The sequence below is a fragment of the Acomys minous genome (genome assembly GCF_964271855.1).
Source record: "Acomys minous genome assembly, chromosome: 9".
In the NCBI taxonomy this organism is placed as follows: domain Eukaryota; kingdom Metazoa; phylum Chordata; class Mammalia; order Rodentia; family Muridae; genus Acomys; species Acomys minous.
This window is the reverse complement of record NC_140490.1, coordinates 4,235,365-4,260,180: the sequence shown is the minus strand read 5'-3', so window position 1 is coordinate 4,260,180 and position 24,816 is coordinate 4,235,365. Positions and strand designations below refer to the sequence as shown.

The 24,816-nt window shown below is 44.6% G+C and overlaps 1 protein-coding gene across 15 annotated transcripts in view; it reads right to left on the bottom strand.

Moving 5' to 3' along the window:
* Positions 1-986: 986 nt before the first annotated feature.
* KCNMA1 (potassium calcium-activated channel subfamily M alpha 1) overlaps positions 987-24,816 on the bottom strand; it is a 700,634-nt gene continuing 676,804 nt past the window's right edge. For 6 of the 15 annotated variants that reach the window (XM_084794295.1, XM_084794301.1, XM_084794305.1 and 3 more), the window contains 5 exons: positions 21,815-22,009; positions 19,311-19,429; positions 17,620-17,844; positions 15,324-15,352; positions 987-8,607 (listed from right to left, as the gene is read on the bottom strand). In XM_084794295.1, the coding sequence (XP_084650421.1) occupies positions 8,453-8,607; positions 15,324-15,352; positions 17,620-17,844; positions 19,311-19,429; positions 21,815-22,009 (723 nt within the window). In that variant the 3' untranslated portion in view covers positions 987-8,452. Of the gene's footprint in view, positions 8,608-15,210; positions 17,845-19,310; positions 19,430-21,814; positions 22,010-24,816 lie in introns of those variants that run through there. The other 9 variants (XM_084794303.1, XM_084794311.1, XM_084794312.1 and 6 more) reach the window with 3 other exon arrangements.

The following is a 24,816-nucleotide window of genomic DNA, read 5'->3' as shown; positions in this document are numbered from 1 at the left end:
TCAATTGAGGTTTCCCTCTCTTCCCAGATGACTCTAATCTGTGTCAAGTTTACAAAGACTAACAGGCATAGGTACCCAGAGGTTTAGTTTTCTGAGTATCAGTCAATTAGATTGTTCTGCAAATAGTGTAGCAAACCTTTTGTGTCTCCGCAATGGCATGCTGTACTGTCTCCCACAGATCAGTTTTTATTACATGATCTGATCATTTGTTGCTTCTATCCTTCCCCAGATGAGAGATGCAGAATCATGCTATTACATATTGTGGTGTCACCAGGTCCCAATAAAGCAGTGTAAGCATCAATGTTTGTGTAATGAAGCCAGTTACAATCTCCAATGATATTAATCATCAACAGGCTTTATACAGTAGATACATGGAACCTTCTCCCCAGCTGCTTCTTTTCCCAGAAGCAAGGTCAGTCTTAGACTCAGGAGGCCCTTGTCCTAGAAAGACTTCAAATTCACAAGATTCTGGAGACCTAAAGCATGGGCCCAAATTGCAACACCATTATTAGACCTTATTGCTTGGAAATGAAGCTTAGTCTGTGGCCCTGGGGAACAAAGAGGCCCACTCGGTAGGCAGCTGCAAGCCCTGGGTTTTGGTAGGTTAAAGGCAGGAAGCTTTGCTTGGCTGTACAGATGGCAAGGAAGGGCAGCTGGCTTGGGAACAGGCAGCAGAAGCCAGGCCCTGCTTCCTTCTCAGGTCTTTAGAGCCCTACATTCTGAAGCCATCTGTAGCAGTATATGACCCTCCAGCCCAGTGTGGCCCCACACGACCCTAAGCTTTTCGATGACACCAGCAGCCGTTCCTCCCAGCACTGCTCATGGCATCGTTGGGTTGCACCCCAGCTCGCACTTGCAACTGGGGAGGCAAATTCATGGCTGCTGCTGGTCCACAATTTTACCTTCATGGGAGAGTGGGAGTTAAATGGGAACTTGGCTAGCCCTCCCCACACCCTCTGTGGCAGTTACAAAGACACACACACGCCTTGTTTTAGAACACAAATACATAAATTTTTAATCTGCGAAAAATACAAAATGAAACCATGTACAAGTTATGTACAAACCCTTTTTACAAGACGAGAGAGTTATCACTGGTTGTTACAGATGACAGAGTTGGGGAGGTCATTTCAGAGCACCAGCGTGTATTCTCTTCCTCAGTTCCTTCCTGGGCACATAATTCATCACAGCCACAGTCACCATGCCAGCAATCAAAGAGTGAAAGACGGATAAATAAACCACGCTCTTTTCCCTTAATGAACATGTCGTAGGCTGACCTCTGCATATGTGTACCTCTGAATTGTTGTTGTGTATTTTTTTTCCTTTGTCCCCTGAAGAAATCCCAAGTGAAGGTTTTGGTGTTAAGTGGGGAAAAATCCCTTTTCAGCATCTGCGTGGTGGGCTGTGGGCCAGATTACGTTAGGCAGGATGTGATTGTACCACCTGGGAATGGGGCATTTCCAATTAGGAGTTCCAGGCTGATCTGGGTTTATGTTTGAAATCTTGCAGTTCTGGTCAAATGTGTCCACAGCGGAAGGAAAAGAAAAACCAAGGTGCTGGGGTGGGGGAAAGGCTCTGGTTTAGCATAGGCCTGGGGCTTGATTTGTCTCACTGTAGGGGCTCCCTTCCCTGATGACCACATCCTCAAACTGAGCCTGGATCCCTAGGGCAGGAAGCTCTGGGCTGCTTTGGCAGGCACATGTGATGTGTGTGTACATTTTCATCTACGACTCTAAACAGCAGGACTGGTGCTGTTTCCTAAGACAGACCCTGGAGAGTTTGGGGGGTCAGCTTTGGAGGACAAGAAGAAACACAGAAGTTCCTCGGGGGATAAACAGACCGGGGGTGGGGGTGGGGGTGGGAGGGAATTCTTTTCAATTTAACATTCTGCCTAGAAAGAAGCTCTGGTTTCACCTGGCCAAAAAGCTCTCCCGTTTACCCTGGTCCAGAAAAGCCATCAGAAGAAGGTGATTTTGTGTTTTGTGCATGAAGATTCTGGCAACTAGAAGGGCCTGGCTGGGTTGTGCATGAGAGATGAGGAAACTGGGGTGACCTGAACTTGCCTCACCATTTCAGATAGCCTTTGTCTCAGCCCTCATCATGGATGCCGTGTTCTCTCTGGTTTTAAATCCCTCTTTCTGTTTCCCATTCTCCCAGGACTAAACGGATGGATCTTCTGTTCCAGTTGCACCAGCTTGATTTGCTCCATTGAGCCCCTGCACACTTGGCCGTATCCCTCAGACGGTACTACCGGCCCATCATCTAAGCCTCTACTTTCTCCTTTATTGAACTCATCCACGCTTCTCCCTCTATAATCACCTGGTGTGTGCACTTCCCTAGGCCCACAGCTGTTACAGCACATGATACTAATTTGCTATGCACCCGCTCCATCCAGTAGAAAGTCTTTATTGAATGCCTGTTTTACCTAACATGTCTTCTGTTCCAGGAAGGGACACAAGCTGTCCAGCAACAGGTGCGCAGGGACTACTTGATAAACTAATGAAACCATCGATACAACCACATTCCAAAATGAGCTGGGACACTGCCCCTCAACACACCTCATCTGAAACCCCATCTATGCCACAAAGCTTGATTGACCACTTCAAACCGTTACACTGGTTGTTCCTTTAACCCTTGGAAGACAGTGTTTTATGCATGCTTACCCTTTCTCTACTGGCTCTCTAGGACTCCCCTCTAAGTTGTGGTTTAAGCACAGTGCAAGCAAGACTGTCCAATACTCGTTCCTCCAACTGGATCCATTCCTCTGACCAACATGAACTGGTGCTGTCTACTGTCTACTAAGAATTACCTGACAAGATGCCTTTGTAATGCTAACTTATAGTTGGAAGCCCTGAATTCCTGATTATTCTATGATTTGTTGGTAGTCTACCTGGTGTTCTCATTACATTAATGTCTGTTAAATAGTATAGCCAGTAGGTTTCTTTTTTAAAAAAAAATCTGAAAATCTATTCCTTCCCTTTAACCTATGCTGCAGATCCATGACTATTTTAGTAATTGAGTACTGCAGGGGTGCTGTGTGCATGGCAGGGAGAAAGCGTATGAGGAGCATGGGCGTTCTGCATGGTGAGTTGTTGTTGAGTGCAACCCACAGGACTTCACGCTGATGAGAGAATGTTCAGTTAGAGAGCTTACGTTTCTGTGACACCTTCCAGAAAGGACCGAACACTTCAAAGGCTTCAACTCCTGATGCATAGGGTCACCACTCTTCGTCACTCTTTGTTCAGACCTTTCGATGACTCTCTGTGGCTTTGTAAATCAATGCTCTACTTTCAATGTGATTCTTCACCTACTTTCTAGCTCCTTCCATGAATTCTTGCTGTGGTTTTTCTCACTGTATAGACACAATGTGCTAGCAAAGTTAAGTTGGTCTCTATATCAAAAGTATCTTGGTGCTCAGTGCATTATACTCCTGAAGGCCTTTTTCACTGGAAAATCCTCGTGATCCTTCTGCCTCCAGTCAAACCAAGCATTTACTATTGGGAAATCTCCACAGCCTCTGCCAACACTGGGCTCCTATCATTTTTCCTACTCGTGGTTCAAGGGAACCTTTCCTGTCCATTCCCAGGAACTACTGCTCACCAGGACCTCTTAAGGTATGGCATCTATCTCTTTTTGATTTTCCAACTTTGTGATGTACACCCTGAGTTATCCATTTTCAGGCTCAAGAGGACAGTTAAAGAGGATGGTCTAGAACAGAGCCAAAACAAGAAGAATCATTTCTCCATCAAGCCATGTGAGGCTGGAATAGCAAGGAGATGCTCACTGTGGTAGGGCTAAGGGCCTTTGGCTACATGGGTCCCTTTCTTAATAGTCCAAAATCACTCTTACCATAGATATTGAAAAATGAACATTAAAGTGTCCTCTGTATTGTCTTACTTTAGTGGTGATGTTGGAATTATTAATAACTGGTCATGCATGGGCAACAACTTGGCTTAAACATCCTAAGTAAATCCAAAAGGACACCTCACTTCATCAAATAATCTTGGTACTTAAGTGAAAAATCATAATTAGAACAGAAAAATACTCATTAAGAACATGGGGGTAAACAGCAGAAGTAGAAAGGAAGTCTAGCAGCAAAGTTGAAAGCAATTTTTCAGTTGCTCTAAGTTATTAAGAATAATAAAGTCTTAAGTAATAATGAGCACTATATCTATGACTTTACCACCATCCCAAAAGCAGAAAATAGGCATAAAATAAAAAAATAAAAATAAAAACGGGTATGTCTTGGCCTAGAACTCAGTGTCCAGTGAATTCCTGTGATCTCTTGGTAGTCAAGATGACTCCAAGTCATTTATCTGATACCGTTTTGCTTTGTTCTTTACTGCCTCTTTCCATACTTCCTTCAGTAAGGTTCTCCTTGATGAGGAAAGATGAAAATTACACTTACAAATGTGAGCAGCAAAAGATATTATATTAATGAAATGAAAACCAAACAAGCTGGAAATGAAATGAGAAGTCAGGGTGAGCGTATGTGGGGGAAGGGCATTAATGCGAGTAACAGCAGGAGGGTAGCGTGTCTAGACTCTCTTTATATGCTATTGGGGGTGTGGGTTGGAGATGAAGAAGAGGCTATTCAAAGCTTTGCTGCACCAAGAGGCAGGGAAGGTGGCGAGTGAAGCTGTAAAGAGAAACCAGAACCAACAAAGCCAGCTCATCGATGACAGAGGTGAATCTGACTCTCCACTGTAAGGGCTTCCAAGCTGAAAAGCATAGGAACGAACCGGACTGTTGCGTGTCCAGAGCGGATGCTCTGTTCATCTTAGATGTGGGTCCCCTAGTGAGGGTAGCAGGGGCTGTCTCCGACAGGGACGCTGTTGCTTGCTTTTTGATCACTTCCCCCTGGCGGGGCTGCCTCACCAGGCCATGGTTGGGGGTCGGGGAAGAGAATGCACTCAGTCCTGATGCAACTTGAGGGGTTGGGGGGTGCTCATCTTTTATGAGGAGTAGGGAGGGGAAAGGGGGGAGGACTGGGAGGGGAGGAGGGAGGGGGTACGATCCAGATGTAAAGTGAATAAATAAATAAAAATTTTAAAAGAATTAAAGAAACGGCACATAGGTGACATGGCCAGAAGAGCCATAATTACAGCTCTGAAAAAGATTGGCTTGGCTGAGGCAAGACCGCCACAGCCTGAGTCTGAAAGGGACCTTAGCCATCTCAACAAACCAGCCTCACGTATAAGTCATTAAGACTTGGGGGACTTAAAGAATATTTTCCTAGTTAATATCTAATTGTGTATGAGTGCTTTTGAACCTTCAAATCAGGCACAGTTCGGCACTTTTTGCTTTCCTTCCAAAATAGTCCTGATTTCATACATTTTCTCATTTTATTTTACTTCCAACTCAACCCAAACCATCTAATTCCTTGATTAAAGTCTTCCAACCAAAAAGAAACCCCAAAAAACAAAAGAAAACAAAAACAAAAACAAAGTATAACTTGTAGAAGGAAGGCTGTTCTTCCAGGGGACTTAGTCACAATTGGTTTTTCATCACAAAACACCTTAAGTGAATGTCTTCAATTGGTTATAGCAGGGGAGGAGATTTCAAGGTACAGTTGCTTGGACAAAAGCGCAGAGCCTCTGGGATAAAGATGGTGACAGGAGTGACGTACACACACACAGGTAGATTTCGTTTCACAAGTAGTCTGATTCCCAAAGCACCCGAGCATCATCAGTTTGCCAGGGTAGCTTTTCTGGACCCGCAACCAGGGACTGGAGATCAGAGTCTTCTAATGTGGAATATTCCAAAGAGGACCACCACTGGCCTGAGGTGAATGTGGTTGGAAAGATGGGTTTGTTTGTTTTTGTCCTACAAAGGACTCAAAACTCAACAAATAAAAACAAAGTGGGAACTTTTGGTGTTGCCTTGAGCCCTCTGGTTATTTTTCTTTAAACAAATATTATTTATGTTTCAACTGATTTGCTGTGAGTTTTTACTAAATGGGGCCACCACGTGGTCGTGTTCCATACCACCTTAGAATCCTACTTGATTTGTCCCTTGTGTGCTTCTCTATCCTAGAAGAATATGGATTTCTACCACCTTGGGTTTGGGAAGCTGCTTGGTGAGCTGAGGGAGCCCCTCACTGTAGGGAACTGTCGCTGTCACCACGGTGGTTGAGAAACAGGGGTAGGTTTAATTCTCTCACTAGAGTGGGAAATGGAGTTTATCCTTTCGTTTCCCTCCCTTGCGTGGACCGGAGGGCTGAGACCACTATTCTTCTAATGGAAGGTCATTTAGGTAAACAGCATTGGTTGCCACAGGAGATCAAATAACTAAGACAAATTCAGAGGTGCTTAGTGAGAATGAGTGTGGAGAAGAGCCTACTGTGGTTCAGGAAGGAAAGAAGAGCGTGGGTCGACATGAATGTACTTAGGTAACCGCAATGCAAAACCGTGATGTTGAAAGAGGTCCTAGCTTTCAGGAGCGCTGCCAGTCTCCTAGCAGCGGCTTCTTCCCACCAGCACAGTTCTGTTGGAAACCAAGCAATGTTTAGAAGCCTGACTATAGACTGCTGACGTCATTTTAGCCTGAGTAGACTAGTGATTGATTATAAATATGTTTGTGTTAACAATCCAATCGGACACACATTATATTCACAACACTTTTATAGAACTAATTCTACAAAATGTGACAACAGAGTAACCACAGTCCGACACGTCACTGCAGGGCAACGCCTACAAGGTGGAAGCACAACTACATTGGCTCTGCAGGGAGTGGAGAGAGGTGGAAGCTCATATTTGCCTACGCTGGTAATCGGAGTCCTTAGTGGACACGTGCTCTCATGGCGTTCACACTGCTTTGCTGTGGCCTGATTTGTACCAGCAGGACTAGGTACCACAGAGCCGTGGCCTAAAAGGTTAGTGGAAGAGACGTCACGGGGCTTTAGGAGCTATTTTGGTTAGTTTGGAAAAGTGTCCACATTTTACATTTTTTTGTTTTGTTTTGTTTTGTTTTAAGGAAATAAAAATCACAGTCACACCCAAGCTTCTCCAGAGACCCTGATGATCATGTCAAAGGTTGATCACTGTGAAGCGTACAGACTTCCTGACTCACTGGAACGCAGCCACTTGCTGAGGTGACTATACACTGGGCGTGCATGCAACCGCAGAGCTGAGACATCACGGCGGCATCTGATGGCTAGGAAAATCTTTTGACCACAGGTTGAAGTGGCTGATACATTTTATTTCACTGCTGGTAATTTTCAAAGGCCTTTTTCTAACAGTCTATGCTAAGAACATTACTTAATTTCCTTTTGGTTGTTATTGTTTTTGTAGTTTAGCGAGTTTGAATGTTTTATCCCAGCAATTCAGCCAAGGAAAACCAGCAAGTGGAAATCTGAGCAAAAAGTCATCTCCTTGACAGTGGGCCTTGTCTGACTTCTAAACAAACACTTCCTGATAAGCAGGAGTACTTCTTAGATCCCATTGTTAGATCAGACTATTAGTTGATGTTCACAGACTTCCAGGCTAAAAGCTCTGACTGGGGAAAGGAACTCAACAGACGCTCCTCCCGCGGTGCACGCAGTGCAGTGTGCAGAACTTGCTTGGGTGACTTAGAAGTGTGAAACGAGGAGCAAACCAGCACGGAAGAGGCCCTACCAGGAGAGCAACAAACAGGCCTGTTCTTGAGTGCCTCTGGCTAACAACTTTCACATCCTAGCTGTGCCTGTAAGCCTTCCCCATAGCCTGAGCTGGCTGCTCAAACCTGATCGGGCAACTGCAGAAAAGTTACAAATAGCACTTCCCTCTAAATATATAAACAAAGGATAAGAAACACTGGATGAGAACTGAAACTCCAAAGATATGACTTTCAACTGTGAAGATAAAGAAGTTAAGATTTGTTAAGAGCTGGTGTCATTACAGATCAAAACACACACCCATGAGGGGAGAGGTAAATATTCACCTCCACTCTTTTGAATTTTTTTTTTAGATTTACTAAAATATGTGTGTACATTGTTGACCATCTTAAATCTCATTTTTAGTAATCCGTTTCCTTTAGTTACAAATTGGGTTGGTACCATCATTCTCCTCAAAGAAAAAGAGAAAATGAAGAGAAACGTGCCATAGGGAGTCTGGCCACTTACGCATTTTGATTTTGCATTGCTATGACGTATGGGAAGATATCCAGCAATGGAGAAAAAGAAAAAAAAAAGAAAAATATATTTTCTTTCTAATAAATAAAAATAATTTAAAACGCTAGAAGCTATACATGACTATTTCAGTATGTTCATTTATAAATGAAATCATTTTCTTTTCCAAAATACGTGGAAGCAATATTCAAGGCAAAGAGAAAGATCTGTCTAACTTTATTTTTCTTGCAATTCTTGCTTATTCTAGTGTTTCCACCAGTGATTCAGCAGGTAAGAGGAAAAAAAAAGTCACGTCACCATTTATGAAGTTTGTCAGGCTTTAAAAAAAGAGTTCTGGTCTCCTGGGAGTCAACACTCATCTTCAACTTCTCTGATTGGAGGGATCAGGCTGCTTGTGGACTTATATTGGTTGATCTGGTTAACCATGTGGGTGCTCATGGGCTTGACTTGAATGTTTCTGGGATAGGCATTATCCGGCTCATCTGTAAACCATTTCTTTTCTGCTAAAGGGTAAAATGGATAGAGAACAAGAAGGAGAAATGAGAAGGTTAATTAGTCCTAGGCTGAGCTTTCGGGAAGTTCATTGAAAATGCATAAAGGTAATCAATAGAAGCCGACAGTGAGTAATTGCTAGACAGTGCAGTATACGGAAGCCCCCGGAACCTGAGCCATGCCTCCCTTTCCTGTAGCAAGGGAAGAATGAGACAAATGCGCTGCTGCGGGGCCCAGGAGACACTAGGAGTAGAACGGCGGCCCTCGGAGACCAAGCTGGAGGAGATGGGCATCAACCCGACTGCAGAACAAGCGGTCCGGAGTCCTTCTGCAGTTTCACCTCTTCCCAGTCTTTTCCTGAGTTTGTTACCAGAGGCAGACTCAAAGGCAGATGTCAACTGTACCACGTCTATTCTGTCTGCACCCCTTTGGTGGTTTGGGGGACAGGGTGGTGTCTTAAAAGAGTGCCACAGGGTTTGCTGGCCAATGAGAGTGAAAATCAGACCAGGAAAGTGTTCTAAAAGAGAGTCCCAAAGTGGCTTTTATTTAAAGAAAGAGAACTCTGTGGGTATGAAGCTTTGGAAAGAGTTCCAAGTGGCAGGATCTCAGCCGACTGTGATGCAAGCCGTGAGCAGAGAGCGGCAGGAGGCTTGCCACTTTCCTTTCCAACCTAACTACAGAAATGCCTGAGAGAGACGACGGCTGAGTCAGGGCCTTTGGGGTCTCTGCAGAGGAGCAGCCTGTTAGCTGGGCTGTGCTATTTCACAAGGTTCAACTCTAATCTATGCCCCTTTCTAGAATTGAGCTTCTCTGAAACATTGGCTGAGGGCACAGATAGGAAGTGACTGGGCAGTAGAACATCCAGTTTTGGGGACTGCAGAGGCTTCATTACAGTGGCTTGGGGAAGGGAGAAAGGAAGGGAAACAGCTTTCAAACATTCACTGCTCTGGAGACAATTGCCTCTCTGGCTTCTGTTTTTATTGCTTTATGGAACAATTTACATCTGCCGTATGTCTGGTTGTGGACCTACCCGTTAAAATGATTGCCCAGCTGGCTCGCTGGCTCTCTCTCTTTCACGTGTGTGTGTGTGTGTGTGTGTGTGTGTGTGTGTGTGTGTGTGTGTGTGTGCGCGCGCGCACGCGCGCGCACGCGTGCTCGATGGCTCACAAATTAAGCTTCTGTGATTAGCTCACGATCATGCTGAGATTCCCCTCTCGTTCTGTATTACCACCATTTCCGGTTTCCTGGCTCCTCGATGTGGCTGCCTCTGGGGTTAGGGGACAGCCTAAGGAAGGCTCAGGCACTCAGTTTAGCCCTCAGGACACTTGCTGCCTCGTGTGTGCCCCATTCTCCCCATGATCCCTCCTGATCTGGCTCGCTCACCTATTATAATTAAGTTCACTTTGATTTGAACAGATTGGACGATAGGAATTCATAATGCTACATCCTCACAGTGAAGCTAACTGATTAAGTGCTTTAAATTATTCCCCCTGACAGAATGATAAAGTTACAATCTGTTCTTGGATGATCTACAGCTTGCCAGCCTCCTGCAGCTTCTTTCCACATTCATTTATCTTTTTGTCAAGCAGAGGTTTTTTTTTTTCCTTTCCCTAAGCTTCAATTCCATAGATCTTTTAAAGTCATCAGCACATCTGAATTATTAATGAGGCTTTAGAGGCAAGACTCCTGATGGGCTGGTTAAAAAAGGTTGTATAGAAATCTGGGACTGTGTACACATCAAAATAATTTCAGCTCCATTTAAAAAACCATTAAGTTCAAGTGTGACATAGATGAACCATTATGCATTTGTGGAAACCAATTTTTTGTGATCTACGATTAAACTAACCTTTCAGAGAAGAGTAAAGTGTGATGGTTATCATGCCTTAAAAGCATTGCCAGGTCTCTGAAACAATTTCCAACTATGACTTTCTCAAAGAGCTTATGTACAGAGATGGCACTCTGAGAGGAGCCTGGTGTTTCTGCTCTTTGCCCAAGCTGCCCTTGGCTCTGGCTGCCCAGGTCTGCCGAATAATTTTGCTGAAGGGACTTGGTGCTTGGCTGTGCGTGCCAGGTAAGAAGAGAACAAATGGCTGATGGAAAAGAGGACGTATTTCGCGGTGAAAGACAAAACAGCTGCAATTTGATAAAAATTTTACAACTGCTTCGGAGAATAATTGTTGAGACTTTACTATTTACAGTTCAATTCAAAGGGGGCAATTTGACCTTTCACCACAGAGAGAGAATATCAATTTCCTCCAGCTGCCTGTAAGAGAGACAGCTCTATTGGCCTCATTTAAGCTTCTCTTTAAATTTCTTGCCAGAAAAGAAAGAAAGAAAGAAAGAAAGAGAAAGAGAAAAGAAAACCAGACAGTATAGCCTCTGTGGTCTGAGGATGCAGCTTCAAGCAAGGGCAGGGCTGGAAGGTAGAAGTGAGCTTCTCACTGGTCCTGGGAAGATGCTCTTTAACTCCAGCATCTCCTGAGCTCTACATACCTACGCTGTGGGAGGCGTGGTCAAGTAAGATGTTGAGGAAGTTGAACTAATGAAATGCTGTGGGCATTCTGGCTACTGTCTAAAGTGTCTGGGGACAAGGGGATGCATTTTAATGGCCAGCAGCCAATAGGCTTCCACAGAACGCGCTTCAGCTAAGACGGTGACAGTTTGGTACACAGATTCTTGCTGTTCAAAGACAAAGCCGTGCCAATGGGTCTCTACAAAACTGGGCACCAGGAAGAGGACTCAAAACAGGAATTCCAGTAAGTCCTGGAGTGGTTAATGGAACTCCACTCCCATGCCTGGCTTGTCTCAGTGTTCTATGTGGCCGTGTCTCTTTCATACCTGAGATAAGAAGTTCTGTGATCCGTGAGGGCCTTCTTGGTTCCGGGCCAAACAAACCAACCAAAACCAAACCCAAACCAAACCAAGCCTGTGCTCTTTCATAAACTTCCCGTGGTTGGTATATACCCGAGACCCTCACTCTGAGCACACCGTGTGAATTGTCAGGAACCTTTGTCATAAGACAGTTAGAGTTCGGGAGAGAATGGCACATCCCTATATGTGGTAAACAGGCTGGTACTACAAAATAAAATTGAGAAAAATAACGAGACAAAAATGACTGCTACACTAGTGAGAGTACCGCACATAGACCAACTAAGCCACTATAGACTCTATGGACACATCACGTGGAGGAGGCCAGTGAGACGGCACAGGCTTGTGGGCTAGAGTCAAGTGCACCTGTATCTCTTACTTACTATCTGTTCTGGAAAGGTCATGTAAAGTATCTTACTGTCATTCATCTTCTGTAGAACAGAGCTGAAAAAAAAATACAACCTTCCTAATCTTCTTGACTATGCCCATGGAACAGGAATCAATGACTTCCTACATATTCAGCTACACTGTAAGCAAGTAAATCATTAATGATTCAGGCACTGGGTTATGGTGGCTAAAGCACGTAGACCTTGGTGTTCTTCAGATTCCATCCCCGTCATATGGAGATCCTATCAACTCCTTCGTCTGGTTGGATCGTGAGAGTTAAATGCATTTGCTACTGTGACTTGCTGAGCCGAGTCGCCGTGATGACTGTTTAGGCATTAGCTTTAAGGTTAGCCCTGCGGATGATGCAGGGATGGGAGGTACCTTCTGAACACCGTGTTTACGAATGAAATTCTTCAATGGAGAAGCCAGAGGCGGAGACCTAGGGTGTATAAATGGGGAACTGGCCTGAAGGACGCAGAGTGTGGCAGTAGAGATGGCATGGGGGAATCTTGTGGGTAGTCTTCATCTGGAAGGCGAATGAGAGGAAGGGGCCAGTACTGTGTAATGCTCAAGAGTTCAGGGCTGGGACACAGCGGGTCTTTGTTTCTGAAGTCAGTTTTCACCTGATGGATGCCCTGCTCCTTGGAAAACCCCTGTGTCTCCCATTGCTAGTACAAAGAAATGACAGGGTTTAGCACAGGGGTTTAGATTTCCTCCTTCCTCCTTCTTATGGTAAAGAAGGGCTGAGCCACCAAAGCTCCACAGAGGGAGAAACAAACGCACCGTGAACACAGAACTCTTGCTGGCTCTGTGGGTTGTCAGTGCTAGGGGCTTTAGATGTTCCACATAACGACTTCCCAGAGAAGATTGTGGAAAGGGGGAACGGATAACACAGCAAAGACACTTGGGATAGCTGGCTTTCCGTAGCACCACACACTGAGGCCTTGAGAGCAAAGGCATGGATGGAAGCAACCCCGTTTGCATAGAGAGGACAATGAGACAGCAGTCGCTACAGGGAGCTCCAATCTACAAGGGCAACTCCATGTGGTTTCTTGAAATCCTGAGTTACATTTCTCATAGGCAGTGTGGTATGCTTCCGGTGCTCACAAAACCCTGCTACCTCCCAGGCAAAACTATGCATCCCGCCTCCTCCTCTTCTGCCTCAGCAGCACATAGCCGTTTCTACACATAGTTTCAACAAGATCCAGAGCCGTTTCCTTTGATCTCACTCCTCTGTTACGGACCACTATGAGTATTTGTCTCTGCATCCTTGCACCCAGCCAAGCCCTGAGGAGTTTCTCTTGCTCACTTCCACGTCCAGTCTCCTTTATGAGAGAAGCTTAACCAGCTTAGTGGCAGGTGCCAATAGCTACATCCTTATCATATTACGACAAAGCAGGGATTGGCTGATGGAAGCTGGTAGAGAAATTGATTTGTGTCCTGTCTTATCTTCCACACCCTGAAGTTTCTGTACTTTCTTGGTCTTCAAGGATCCTGTTGCTATAGGAACCTGAATATTGATATAATTATCTCTATTGGGATATAGACACCTTTAAGGCATTCACCATGCTGGAAGAGAGTCAGTCAAAGGTTCCTTTGGTCACCTAGGATCTCGATAATGCTGCCAACAGGCACAGTCAGTCTCTCTAGTCACTAAGCTCAGTAGGCTTGTCCCCTGGCTAGGAAGCAGAATCTGGCTCCAAGAGCCTGATACCAGCAAATCAGTTATGTCAGCACCTCAGGCATTAATTGCTGCTTTTCCAAGAATAAACTAAGGGGATGCAGATAAATTACAAAATAGTCTTAAAATGTGAAAATTATTTCAAATACATATTGTGTATGCCTACTTTAACATCCTGAGTCATAAGGCTTAATTTCATATTGGAATTTGAAACATCTCCAAAATTTAGTGGAAACTGGAAAGTGGAAGGGTTCATTTGAACTGGATTTGAGAAGGACCCCAGTAGCCAGTTTTAGGGATGTTAACAATCCAACAGTTACCAGACAGCTGGTGCAAAGGTTCCCCCCTGCTTTACCAACTCAGTACCAGCCCTTTCCAAAGCCTGAGCGAGTCAGACCGAACAGCTCACAAACTGCTTCTCTTTCAGAAATGGCAAGATTAGTGCATTCCAAGCTGTGCTTCTTACTAAATGCATGTTTTTGTTTTTGTTTTCTCTTCAGGTTTTCTCTCACTTTCTACCATTTCCTGTTCGCCGCTAGCTTGGGTGAGGAGGAAGCAGGAGAAAGAACATATGAAGAGCCCATATGCCTCCTTCCTTAGGGAGCTTCTGCTCTCCTGAAAGAGGAGGTTTGGAGTCAAGTGGAAAACAGTGGAGGAGAGTCTTCACTCTATTAAGGAAAGTATAACATAGAAGTTTCAGCTAGTGAGAGAGATGCCATCATCATGACCCCTTTGCCACCGACAAATATATCCGTAGTCACCTCGGATCAATTCTCAATGATCTGTAGTTGCCCAGTGGGGGATTGCGTGCCCAAAGACCAGGGAAAACTCCCCAAGTTCATCTCAGGTCACAGTCTGTTCCCATTCCAGTCAGTTACAGTCTCATCTACTGGAGCCACTAACCAATCACAGTAAAAAAGACACTTTGGACTTACTTCTGTCTGCCCTGCTTATGGTTGGGATTTAACAAACATCTGAAAGGCAGGTGGCAGGAGACAGGTGAGTACTGTCCAGACTGAGTCATCAGCCCCTTCATAACTGGACAATGCGCTCTCAAGTGGATTCACACAGCCCCATCGCTTTGACTTTGGTTCATACTGATCATCACACAGGAAAACAGACCAATGCATTTGCCATTAATAACCCTCCTACTGCAGATGAAAGGAGGATCAGCTGTTAACAGAGACGCGCATTTGCCAAATGGAATAGCTGTGAATGTTTTACAGAGACATTTATCAACTGGCACCATTGCTCGATTTGGTGGGTCTCGCCAAGATCAACATAGAGATGTGAACAGACCAGTGGGGACTGGGCTTGGGCAGTGGTGATGGGGGAAGTGGAGGAAGCTGGGTTTCTCAATGGGAAAATGCTTTTGGACTTGGGGCAAGGTATCAAGGTGGGCAGGGAGGCCACGTGCAGATTTGAAGGCAAGCCGGATGGAGAGAAGTTACCCCCCAGGTTACCCGAACCCCCCGAACCCCAAGAACACCAAGACAAACTCTAAGGGATCTAGCCATAGCAGTAGCACAGCCTCATTGCGCTGAGCAATTGAGAAAGTGGAGGAAGAAAAAGAAGGAGGGGAGAAAGGAAGGGGAGGGGGAGGGGAGGGAGGAGAAGCAAAACAAAATAAATAGAACCACAAACAGAACAACTTAAATAAAAATAAACAATAACAGAATAAAATTTGTAACTCCTTTTTTTTTTTAATTCCACAAAAGTTTCACAAGGACAACGTTATAGAAGAAACCCCCCAGCAGTGGCTAGGTCATGCAGAACCATTAATTGTCATACCTTGGCCCATTCTAGTCATCCTTGTTGCACTTTAGAGAGAGAAGTAAGCTATGTGAGTTTTACAATGCTTTTAAACTGTCATATTTCCTGTTGAGCACTTTAACTGGCACATTCTTATAGTTATAAATGTTCTGAGGGCGTAACTTCATAACCTCCTTTGCAAAGAATGCGTGAAGATCTCTTATGATCCAAAACTAGGGGATATGTATATATAGTTATATATATATAGTTATATATATAGTTATATATAAAGAGATAGCTATATGTCATATATAAATCAAAATATATAAGGACAAAAATAATTTGAAAAAATACTTCCACTCACAGGACTTTTTAATTTACATGTATACAATGACTCCCACCCATAGCTGGCCGGAGTACTGCACTGCCCCTGTCTTTGGTGTGGAGGGAGGTGGAGGTTCGGACAGAGCCTCACCATTTTTTTTGTCAGTAAAAGTGCTTGTCAATCACACAGCAAGCAAATCTCCAAAACCATCATGCTGGAGGGGATAGGGGATCCAAAATCTAAACCCAAAACATTCACCATAAAAACACCTTTTAAAAAAGAGATGCTAAAGCTGTGACAGATTCCCCGCCCCCCTCTCTCCTACCCTCTATTCTACCAATGGATTTCTAAGCAAATGTCTCAGGTAGGTTCATATGAGCCCAAAGCTAATCTACCTATACCAGAATTTGGTTATGGTAAAGTTGGCCAATTCTTCAGGATTCCTATGTCCCTAAAACATATTTTGCATGCATAAAACATCTGATAATTGCATATTGGGGAAAAGGTATCTGTCTACTGTCCCTCCCTTGTTGATTAACAGTTAAAAAAGAAAGAAGCAAACAAACAAAAGAAAAAAAATAACTACTAAAATGCGTTTGGCTTACTGTGGCTGCCGCCTTCTTCCCTTCTTGAAATGACAGGGGGAAGGTCTCCCTCCCATCACTCGCCTACCTATGTGAATTGGCTGTATGTTAAAGAGGTTGCTACGCTGAGCTTTTTCTGCCAGCCTTCTGCTTTGGGACAGAGCATCATTCAGCTGTGCCAGTAACTTAAATGTGGTCGCCAGCTTTTGTCCTCGTTGAGTCAACTGTGGCTTCATCCTTCTACATCCTGGTTTCTCTAGTACATCAGCTCCTGCAACAAAGCGTTATCTGCCACTGTCTGCCTCCCTCCTGTTCCACCAATGCCCCAGCCTGAATTCTACCTGGAGTTGGGGCCCTCGTTAGTCAAACAAAGAGGAGTAAAAAGGTCCCTTGAGAATGCATGGAAAAATACTTGCTCTTTTCTGAATGTTATTTATTCTGTACATAAGGTAAGTGGTTCACCTTTTAAAGGATGTAAAAGTCCCAGGAAGGCAGTTCTTAATGACTTACATCTGATATTTATGATACATATGGCTTTTCATCCCAAATGCCAAGAGTGAAAGAAAAAAAAAACCAACCTAGCTACCCCTATGGCAGCATAAGGAGACAGAATAACAATTTAATATGCAACCAAACCTCTTCTCAGGTAAATGAAATGACTAGGATTTGATACATCTAGAAGTGGAAATGTGTTTTTCTATCTGCGTTAAAGTTAGAAACATTCACTTCAACTCCTGAAAGAAGTTAGTTCTGAGACAAAAAGGCTTTGGTGAATAAATAAAAAAAAAAAATCTCTGATGCTCTCGCAATAAGCAATATTTAATCATCTTTTGCGCACACTTTGAAAGCTTTTTCAAATGTTTTGTGGTACTTTAGGCCAGAGTAGTAACGATCAATGCATTTTCATTGCTTGTTTCAAATGATAATACGCTAACTTAATGTGTGTATAAAAATAGAGAGAAAAGAAATAAATACCACCAACCCCCGCCTGAAAAAAAAAATCAAAACCCAAAGCATTCTGATGATCTGGGTAAATTAGAACCAACCCGCTTTGCCTAACTGACGTGGGTCGCAGATGCTCCCTCTAACCTGTGAACTCATCCCTGCAGTGAGCTACTCAGGTCTGGAGGGTGCCTTTGGGTAATGCTCCCCCTAGAATCATAAATAACTTTTGGTCCATCTGCTTATTTGCTGTTGTGCTCAAGGGTTTTATGGTGGTGAAATAAAAATGACAACCACATGCACACTATCATACATATGCAAAATGTGTAAAAAAAAATAAAAAGAAAAGAAAAGAAAAAAGAGGGGACTATAGGGAACAGGAGAGTTACTCTGTTGGAATACCAGCTGGGCAATGAGTAGCAGATACAGTTTCACACACTGTGCCGGTGGATACACAAATCAAAGCCGCTCTTCCTGAACGTACTTCTGTTTGTCGCGGGACTCCCTGGACTTGGGCCGGTTCGGCCGATTTGCTGTGGACGGGATGGAGTGGACAGAGGAGCTCTTCTTACTGGAGGACTGTGAGGAATGGGAGGAATGAGACAGACTGGCCCGGGATTGGCCAGCGTTGTGGTCGAACTGCATCAGGCAGAAGATCAGGTCTGTCGGTACCAGCTCAAACTCGTAGGGGGGGTTGGTGATGACATACCTAGGCAGAAAGCAAAGGGGTCACAGGCTGAGTTGAGTAGGCGCACAACCTAACTCCCCCTGAACCAACAATCTATGTGAGGAACTGAAAGATGTACTTGGTCCAGTAGCATCAAACTCTCTTCCAAATTAAAGGAACATTTCATGTTTAACTCAACAAAGCAGCCAGAAGCCCAGGAAAAGGTGCCAGGTTAGAGCTAGTAATGAAAAAGCCGCCATATGCATTTTCACTTACAAGGGTCAAATTTATGACAAATAGTCACCCAACTGCACTGTAACTTCCATTCTCGACTGTCCTGACAGTCACAGACACAATCCACAGAGTCTCTGTTTGCCATGCCTAGCACCTCTTAACAGCAGCTCCCTGGCTATGAGAGCTTCAGTGCTGCCCCACCCCCACCCCATTACATTAAGCTTTCTCTAGCTGACAGGAGCCACAACTAAAGTGATCACCACATTGCCTCCAGAGCAATGGATCACAAAGTGTGGTCTCAGAGGCTCCCAGGAACCTCAGAAAAGTGCAGGTTGTTGGTCTAGGGGTGTAGCTCAGTGGTAGAGCATTTGACTTGCACGCAAGAGGCCCTGGCTCAAACCCTAGCACTCAAAAGGAGGAATAAAGGAAGGAAAGAACAGACGTGCAAACTAGAAACGAAAGGAAACAGTTTTAGTAGGCTCATCCTGATCTACTGAATCCTGAGCCTCCTGGTGGGGCTCAGGAATTTGGTCTTTGGAACCTCTGCAGGTGAATCTCATGCTTACTGCCACGCAGAAACACATTAGTCAGCAACAGTTTTTAACTCTGGCCAAGCACTGTAATTTTCAGGCATTAAATATATAAACATTGTTATATAAGTTTAATGCACACGTATGTTTTTTTTCCTTACACACAACTGAAATTACTATAATCACAGTATTCACAGTACACCCTCAGATGATTGCAGTCTATAGATGAGAAACCCCTCTATGCACTGTTTCTTAGAGCACACTACCCAAACTCATGAATTTAAGTAATTCTAGAATGTACTCTTAATGTTTTGCCTGCTATGGGTTTATGTTAAGGCATATCAGAAGAAAATACAACTAGCATAATATAAAAGTTTCTTAAAATTAAATATATAAAAGAAAGTGAGTCAATTACAAAAATACATGAAGTAAAAATATCATCAACATGAAGTATCTTTGTATTAGGAACAAAAGAAGTAATGCAGGGGGCTGGAGCATGGGACTCTGACTCCTGTGATGGGTAAGAGAGCTACGTTACAAAACACTAATTCTTCCCTCAGCAGCTTCCCATTCACTACTCATAATTAAAGGAAATTTTCCTCATAACTTCTCAGCTCAGTATCAGGTTTAGTGAAGGCAGGGCTTTGAAGGCATGCACATAGAGACCTTTGCCTTCAGGAGATGAGAGATGGCTTTGATGCCACTGCATTCAGGCGAGAAGGCAAAGAGGAAGGATGCACTCACCTTTTGGTACACTGGCTTGGGGTACTGAGGTGGGCATCTCTCAGCCGGTAAATTCCAAAACAAAGCATATTATATGTTTTCAGAGCTTTGCAGAAGAGATCACCATAACAACCACCATCCTGGGAGACAACAAAGGGACCAAGAGAAACATTAGTTTTTATTTGTCTGGGAATCAAGGTCCAGGGGGAAAAAGAGAACCTTTTCATAAAAGGTTGTCTTATTATCTCTGGAGCTAGTGGGGGTCTATGACAAGAGACTGAGGCTAGAGACATCAGCATGGCTAACAACTTGGACCCAGTATATTTGACCTTAGGGATATGACAAACACCATGGGAGCGTCCTCAGGTATCCATGCACTGAGTCCTTTCCATAGCTCAAACAAGTTTCTCCCTTTCCTTCACCTGAGGAGAGGGGTGTGATACTGGAAGGTCTCAGTTGCAGAGGTAGAGAGAAGCAAGGAACCCTGCAAAGCAAGGATTATATCTCCTTCCCCCTCCGCCTCCCCAAGCTCAGCTGTGTCCACTGTGATGGGGCCATGTTGTCCAAACTGCCCAAGTGATAATGAAAATCACTGCAAGAATAAAAGATCACCCCCCAAGTCCTATTGTGATGAGACTCCTTCCGATAAGAACTGTGTGAAAAGCATAATTTGCAGACCTCAGAGATGTCTAGGGGGAAGCGGATGTGGGTGTCTGCAGGTGAGAGAACTGGGATTCACTGTATTAATCAGTTCACGACTACACCCCAAGTTCTGGGGCTTGACTCAGAAGGTGAAAACAATGTTCTTGTTTGAAAATGCATAGAAAATTCCGTTCTTCCCGCAGACACGTGACTCCAAGGAGAGTTCATTACGGAGTGGTATGACCAAGTGGGTTCATTAGCCGCAGGGGGACTGTATTTGTCTTTGCTGCCACTGGAATTGGTGTCAACAATGGGCACCATATGAGACAACAAATGGTGCCATCTTTTACAATTACTGAAGATAGTAATCTGATCCAGGTGTCTTAGTAAGGAAATGATAAAGAAAAGAGCCACTGATGGTGGACACTGCCTTTCAAAACAGCCCCAGACAAATACAGGTCCTAGCCCATATGTAAGCACCGATGTGTTACAAAACAAGACATTTTCCATAATGGGGCACTCTGGGTAACACTATACTTTATGCAATAGGTACACGCATCCCCAAGACTCACAGTTCCACTTCTTAAACACAACTATACAGGTGAGTTTGAAATAAAGGTCAAGGTGACACACTTTTCCCAAAGTGCCAGACACAGTGATCACTGAGAGCCCAAGGGAGGCTTATATTAAAGAAAGCCTGGTAAGTGGGACTGGGTCCAGATTCAGAAATCCTAATACCAAGGATTTAGATTTAAATTAGAGACATCAAGACATCCAAGGTGCTAGTTTAGACCCTGCCATTTTGGCTAATGGTTCTGCATACACATGACAGCCTTGATGCCTCAAAATCCACCAGCGCCTGGATGGCACTGTGAGCAAAAACTCCTGAGAGGGGGCTGTGTCTCTAGAGACCAACTGATTGATTAGAATGGCAATACTATGGCAAGATTAGAATGCTGCGAGGCCAGAAGCTCGCTGCCTTATACTGGGCTGGTTCTAGCCCTCCAGAACAGCCGTTCCCTGGCCACCTCTCTGTTACAACCAACATCTTGTGACTAAGAGAAACCTTTCAGAATCTATTAACTTAGCAGGCCATTAGCTTCCACTAGCACAAAAGCCAAGAATGTCATCAAATAGCAGGTAGGGACCAGATAGGAAAGCTTCCTCCACTCTGCTGTATCTTCCTCTTGTGTACCCACCAATGTATTATAAAGTTGCCTCAATGATGACTTTCTTGGTTCTGTAAAATTATGACTTCAGGAAGTTGTTTCTATGTAGAGTTAAATCTGTGTCCCTGAACCATGGTCCCTCAAAACGGCTTCAGAATAAACTATCTTTAATTCCCTTTTAGATGCGAGCTGGAAGGATTGCATCCACAGTTCACGGATACAATACTCTTGACAGCCTGGTTTGGGGCAAAGCATCTCATGCTCAGGTTGAGTCAAAGCTGAGAAGCCCTGAGCTATGAAGAACCTTCTAGAATGCTTTCCAAGCTTAGCTATGTGTTCGTAGCACCTGCTCCTTTCATCTCTGGGAAGAACAGACCCAAGGAAGACAACAATTCAGGAAAGGAAAGGCCCTTAGCTCCAATGCCACGATGCCTTGGTACAAATGGCCTAGGCCCCTCGGTTGCCAAAGAACAACCCATCAAAGATCTGGTAGTTGCCAGAGAACAACATATAAAGATATGGTAGGAGAATTTGCCGGAATATCTCTATATGAGGAGTGGGGCCTGGTAATAGGACCCCATGAATTCCATCTCTTTGGTCTATTACAATGTGGGGAAAAGGCAGATGCCTAGCTTGTCACTGTCTGACACATTTGGTTTGGATCATGCTAGCTGCAAACACTGGGCTCAAGAGTTACCCAAGCTGAAGACTCACCCCTAAGTCTGCAAAGGGCCCGTCCAACAGGGCTAACTGGGCCACTCGGCAACGGTCCCTGTTGGCCAGTGTCTGTGGAGTGCTATAGCCCCCTCGGAGTGCATTCTCCTCAGCGATCAGAGCTTCCAGCTCTGGTGTGGCCCCTCCTGTCACCAGGGTCCGTATGAGTGTCAGGATATTGTCATTGAAGTACGTCTGTGGAAAGAAGGAAGACATGAAGCGTTTTAGGAAGTCACCACTAAATTATAACTCTTCTTCAAATCTCACATGTAAAGTTCTTGCCTGTCTCCTCAAATAACCTCCCGTGGGGAGGGAAAAGGCAGCAGCTTCCAGTTGTTCCATTCCTTTCTCTCCTACTTGGCTCCACTATGGAATCCTGACTTGGAAAAAACAATTCAGAGGACTCTTCTTAAAAGGATAAAGCCCAAAAATCCTGGTGTTAGTGGGTATGCAAATGCCACCTTGCCTCTGTAAGCCTAAACATCAACTCTGACACTAGAGGCGCAATAAAATGGGTTGGGCTGTAACCCAAAGGAGGGCAGCCTCTGAGAGCCTGTCATCCATTTGTTCAGAGGCCACCCACAAAAGGCACAACTTCCTGCTGTTTGGAATTAGACGCCAAGAGAATCTTGAACGCCACACAGTCCAACAATTTATCATAGACATTGATAATGGCTGGACTCAGAAGTCCTCACCAGTAAACCAGCTGAATAAATCTATGTGCTGAGTGTCTTAAGTATAGTGTGTGTGTGTCTCTCGGGGGCAGGGTGTCTTGGTTTTTTGGCAAATAGCCTCAACTGTCTGCAGCAATTGTAGCTGATTCAAGAACTTTCCCCTTTATGAACATTTCTCTCCAACCTGGAATGTAGCATTCCAGAAGGCGGCAATGGGAGCTTTAAAAAAATTAATAAAATGTCTGTGACATGTGTCGCCCAGCCAAGTTTCAGAAAATATCAGTTAAAGTTTATATGTTCCATTTTCCTGCATGAGGAGAGGTCACGCCCGACCTTGGCTATGGCCTTTGAGGAGCTGTGAGCCTCTGGAGCAGGTTAGGAAAGACAGGTACGGTCTGATTTGCAGCTTCTTTTTTGAGAGTTTACCTGGCAGTGCCTAATGTAGAACAAAACAGACAAGGAGGGGTCCTCATCCCAACCTTGTCCCTAGCTCTGTGTCATCCAGGGCATCAGTGCTTACAGCCATTAAAATCAGCATGGCTACTAAGATGAAGTTTATATGCAAAGAATTCCACATGGGCTGCTAAGTCAGGAAGACGTTGCTGGAGGGCCTGGACGTCACGTTCTTTATTGAAACACTCAACCAAAGAGCACACAGAATTCCAGCTGCAATGAATGCTGGGGAAGTCACACACAGGCAATCCTGGTGAGAAGTTATGCCTAGAGCTCAGCTGTTGCCTGGGTTAGACAAAGAGAAGTGAGGACACCCAAAGGGAGTAAATGCAGGGAGGCGAGATAACGGGGATGGGCTGGGGTCAGGCTGAGGGTTCAATGCTGACTTCTTTCAGGAGCTCTGTGGCCCTGAGAAGCTAGAAAACATTTTTGGCCTCAGTGTCATCACCTAATGGGACATCAGCGTAGCTATAGGATTCCTGATTCTCAGCACCCAAGGGACTGAAAAGAAACTCAGAGCCCAGGAAGTGCTGGCCAATATGTCTGGCCTGATGCCAGAGACATGGAGGAAAAGACTGTGTGGATGAGAGCGACAGTGACCCTCATCCCCAAACATTTCTTGATTGCTCTCTTTCCTGTTTCAGTGTTTGTCCCAGAAGCTGGGAGGCCATTGTTGTCCTGCATCCTGGAAGGATGCTCTCTCAGCATCTCTCAGTCAGTCATGCCTCAGTCAGCCTCAGCTCCCAAGCTCCCTCTAGACCAGCGGTCCTCAACCTTCCTAATGCTGTGACCCTTTAATACAGATATTCACGTTGTGCTGACCCTCAACCATAAAAATTACTTCTGTTGCTACTTCATGACTATAATTTTGCTGCTGCTGCTGCTGCTATGAACCATAATGTAGGTATCTGATGTGCAGTGTATCTTAAATGTGATACCTGTGAAAGGGTCATTGGGCTCCAAAGGAACTGAGAGCCACAGGTTGAGAACCATTGCATTACCCTAGTCTAGAAGAACCCAGTGACGCCCTACGGACTACGTCCTAGAGACTGATTACATGGATTCAAGACACACAAATGCTCCCCAGGGTTTTCTCTATGGCCGCATGGCTCATCCTTAGAAGCAGGGAAACACCCTACCCCATCTTGTCTACTCCGTTAATTAAGGGAGAGCTGAACACAGAACCAACAAGCGCCTTGCATTCCAATCACCATTCTAGACCAGTGCCTGGGAGAAAATTCCAACAGCAGGGTCAGGAGACGGCAAACATTCATGACCCCATTTGCTGAAAACACTGAGCGCTCCCTGCCAAAATATAGACATGCGGGACATGTTTTTCTTTCTAAAAGGAATGATTTTTCAAGATAAAATGCAGCAGAATCTTTTTGACTGGGTAAACAATCAAAGCCAAGAAAATATATGTAGCCAAAGTGCAGAGGACAAAGTGATGGAGGGTGATTGGCTCCAACTGGGGCAGCTATCACGCTCTTTCCAAGGCTCAGGGAGCACCCCACAAGGGAAGGCAGAAGTACATAATACAAAAGCTGGGGAAACACACACCTGAAAGAGGCCTTCTGGACACGACATAGCCAATGGACTTGTTGACTACAGCTATGGGAATCTATACAAGAACTACACAAACTTGGGCCAACTAATATTTCATCATAGACAGGGGAGGGGCCAATGATGCCCCCACCTCTCCTTGGGGAACTATTGACAATTAAAAGCTGTTGGAGGAAAGGCTACCTATCATTTTCTTTAGTAGTGTAGCCACTGACAAGTTTCCTTGCTCTAGGAAACATCCTCCTACCCAAGCTCGGGGAAGAAACTAATTAAACTCAGTGTCCTACATAGAAAATGAACATGGAAAAGTGA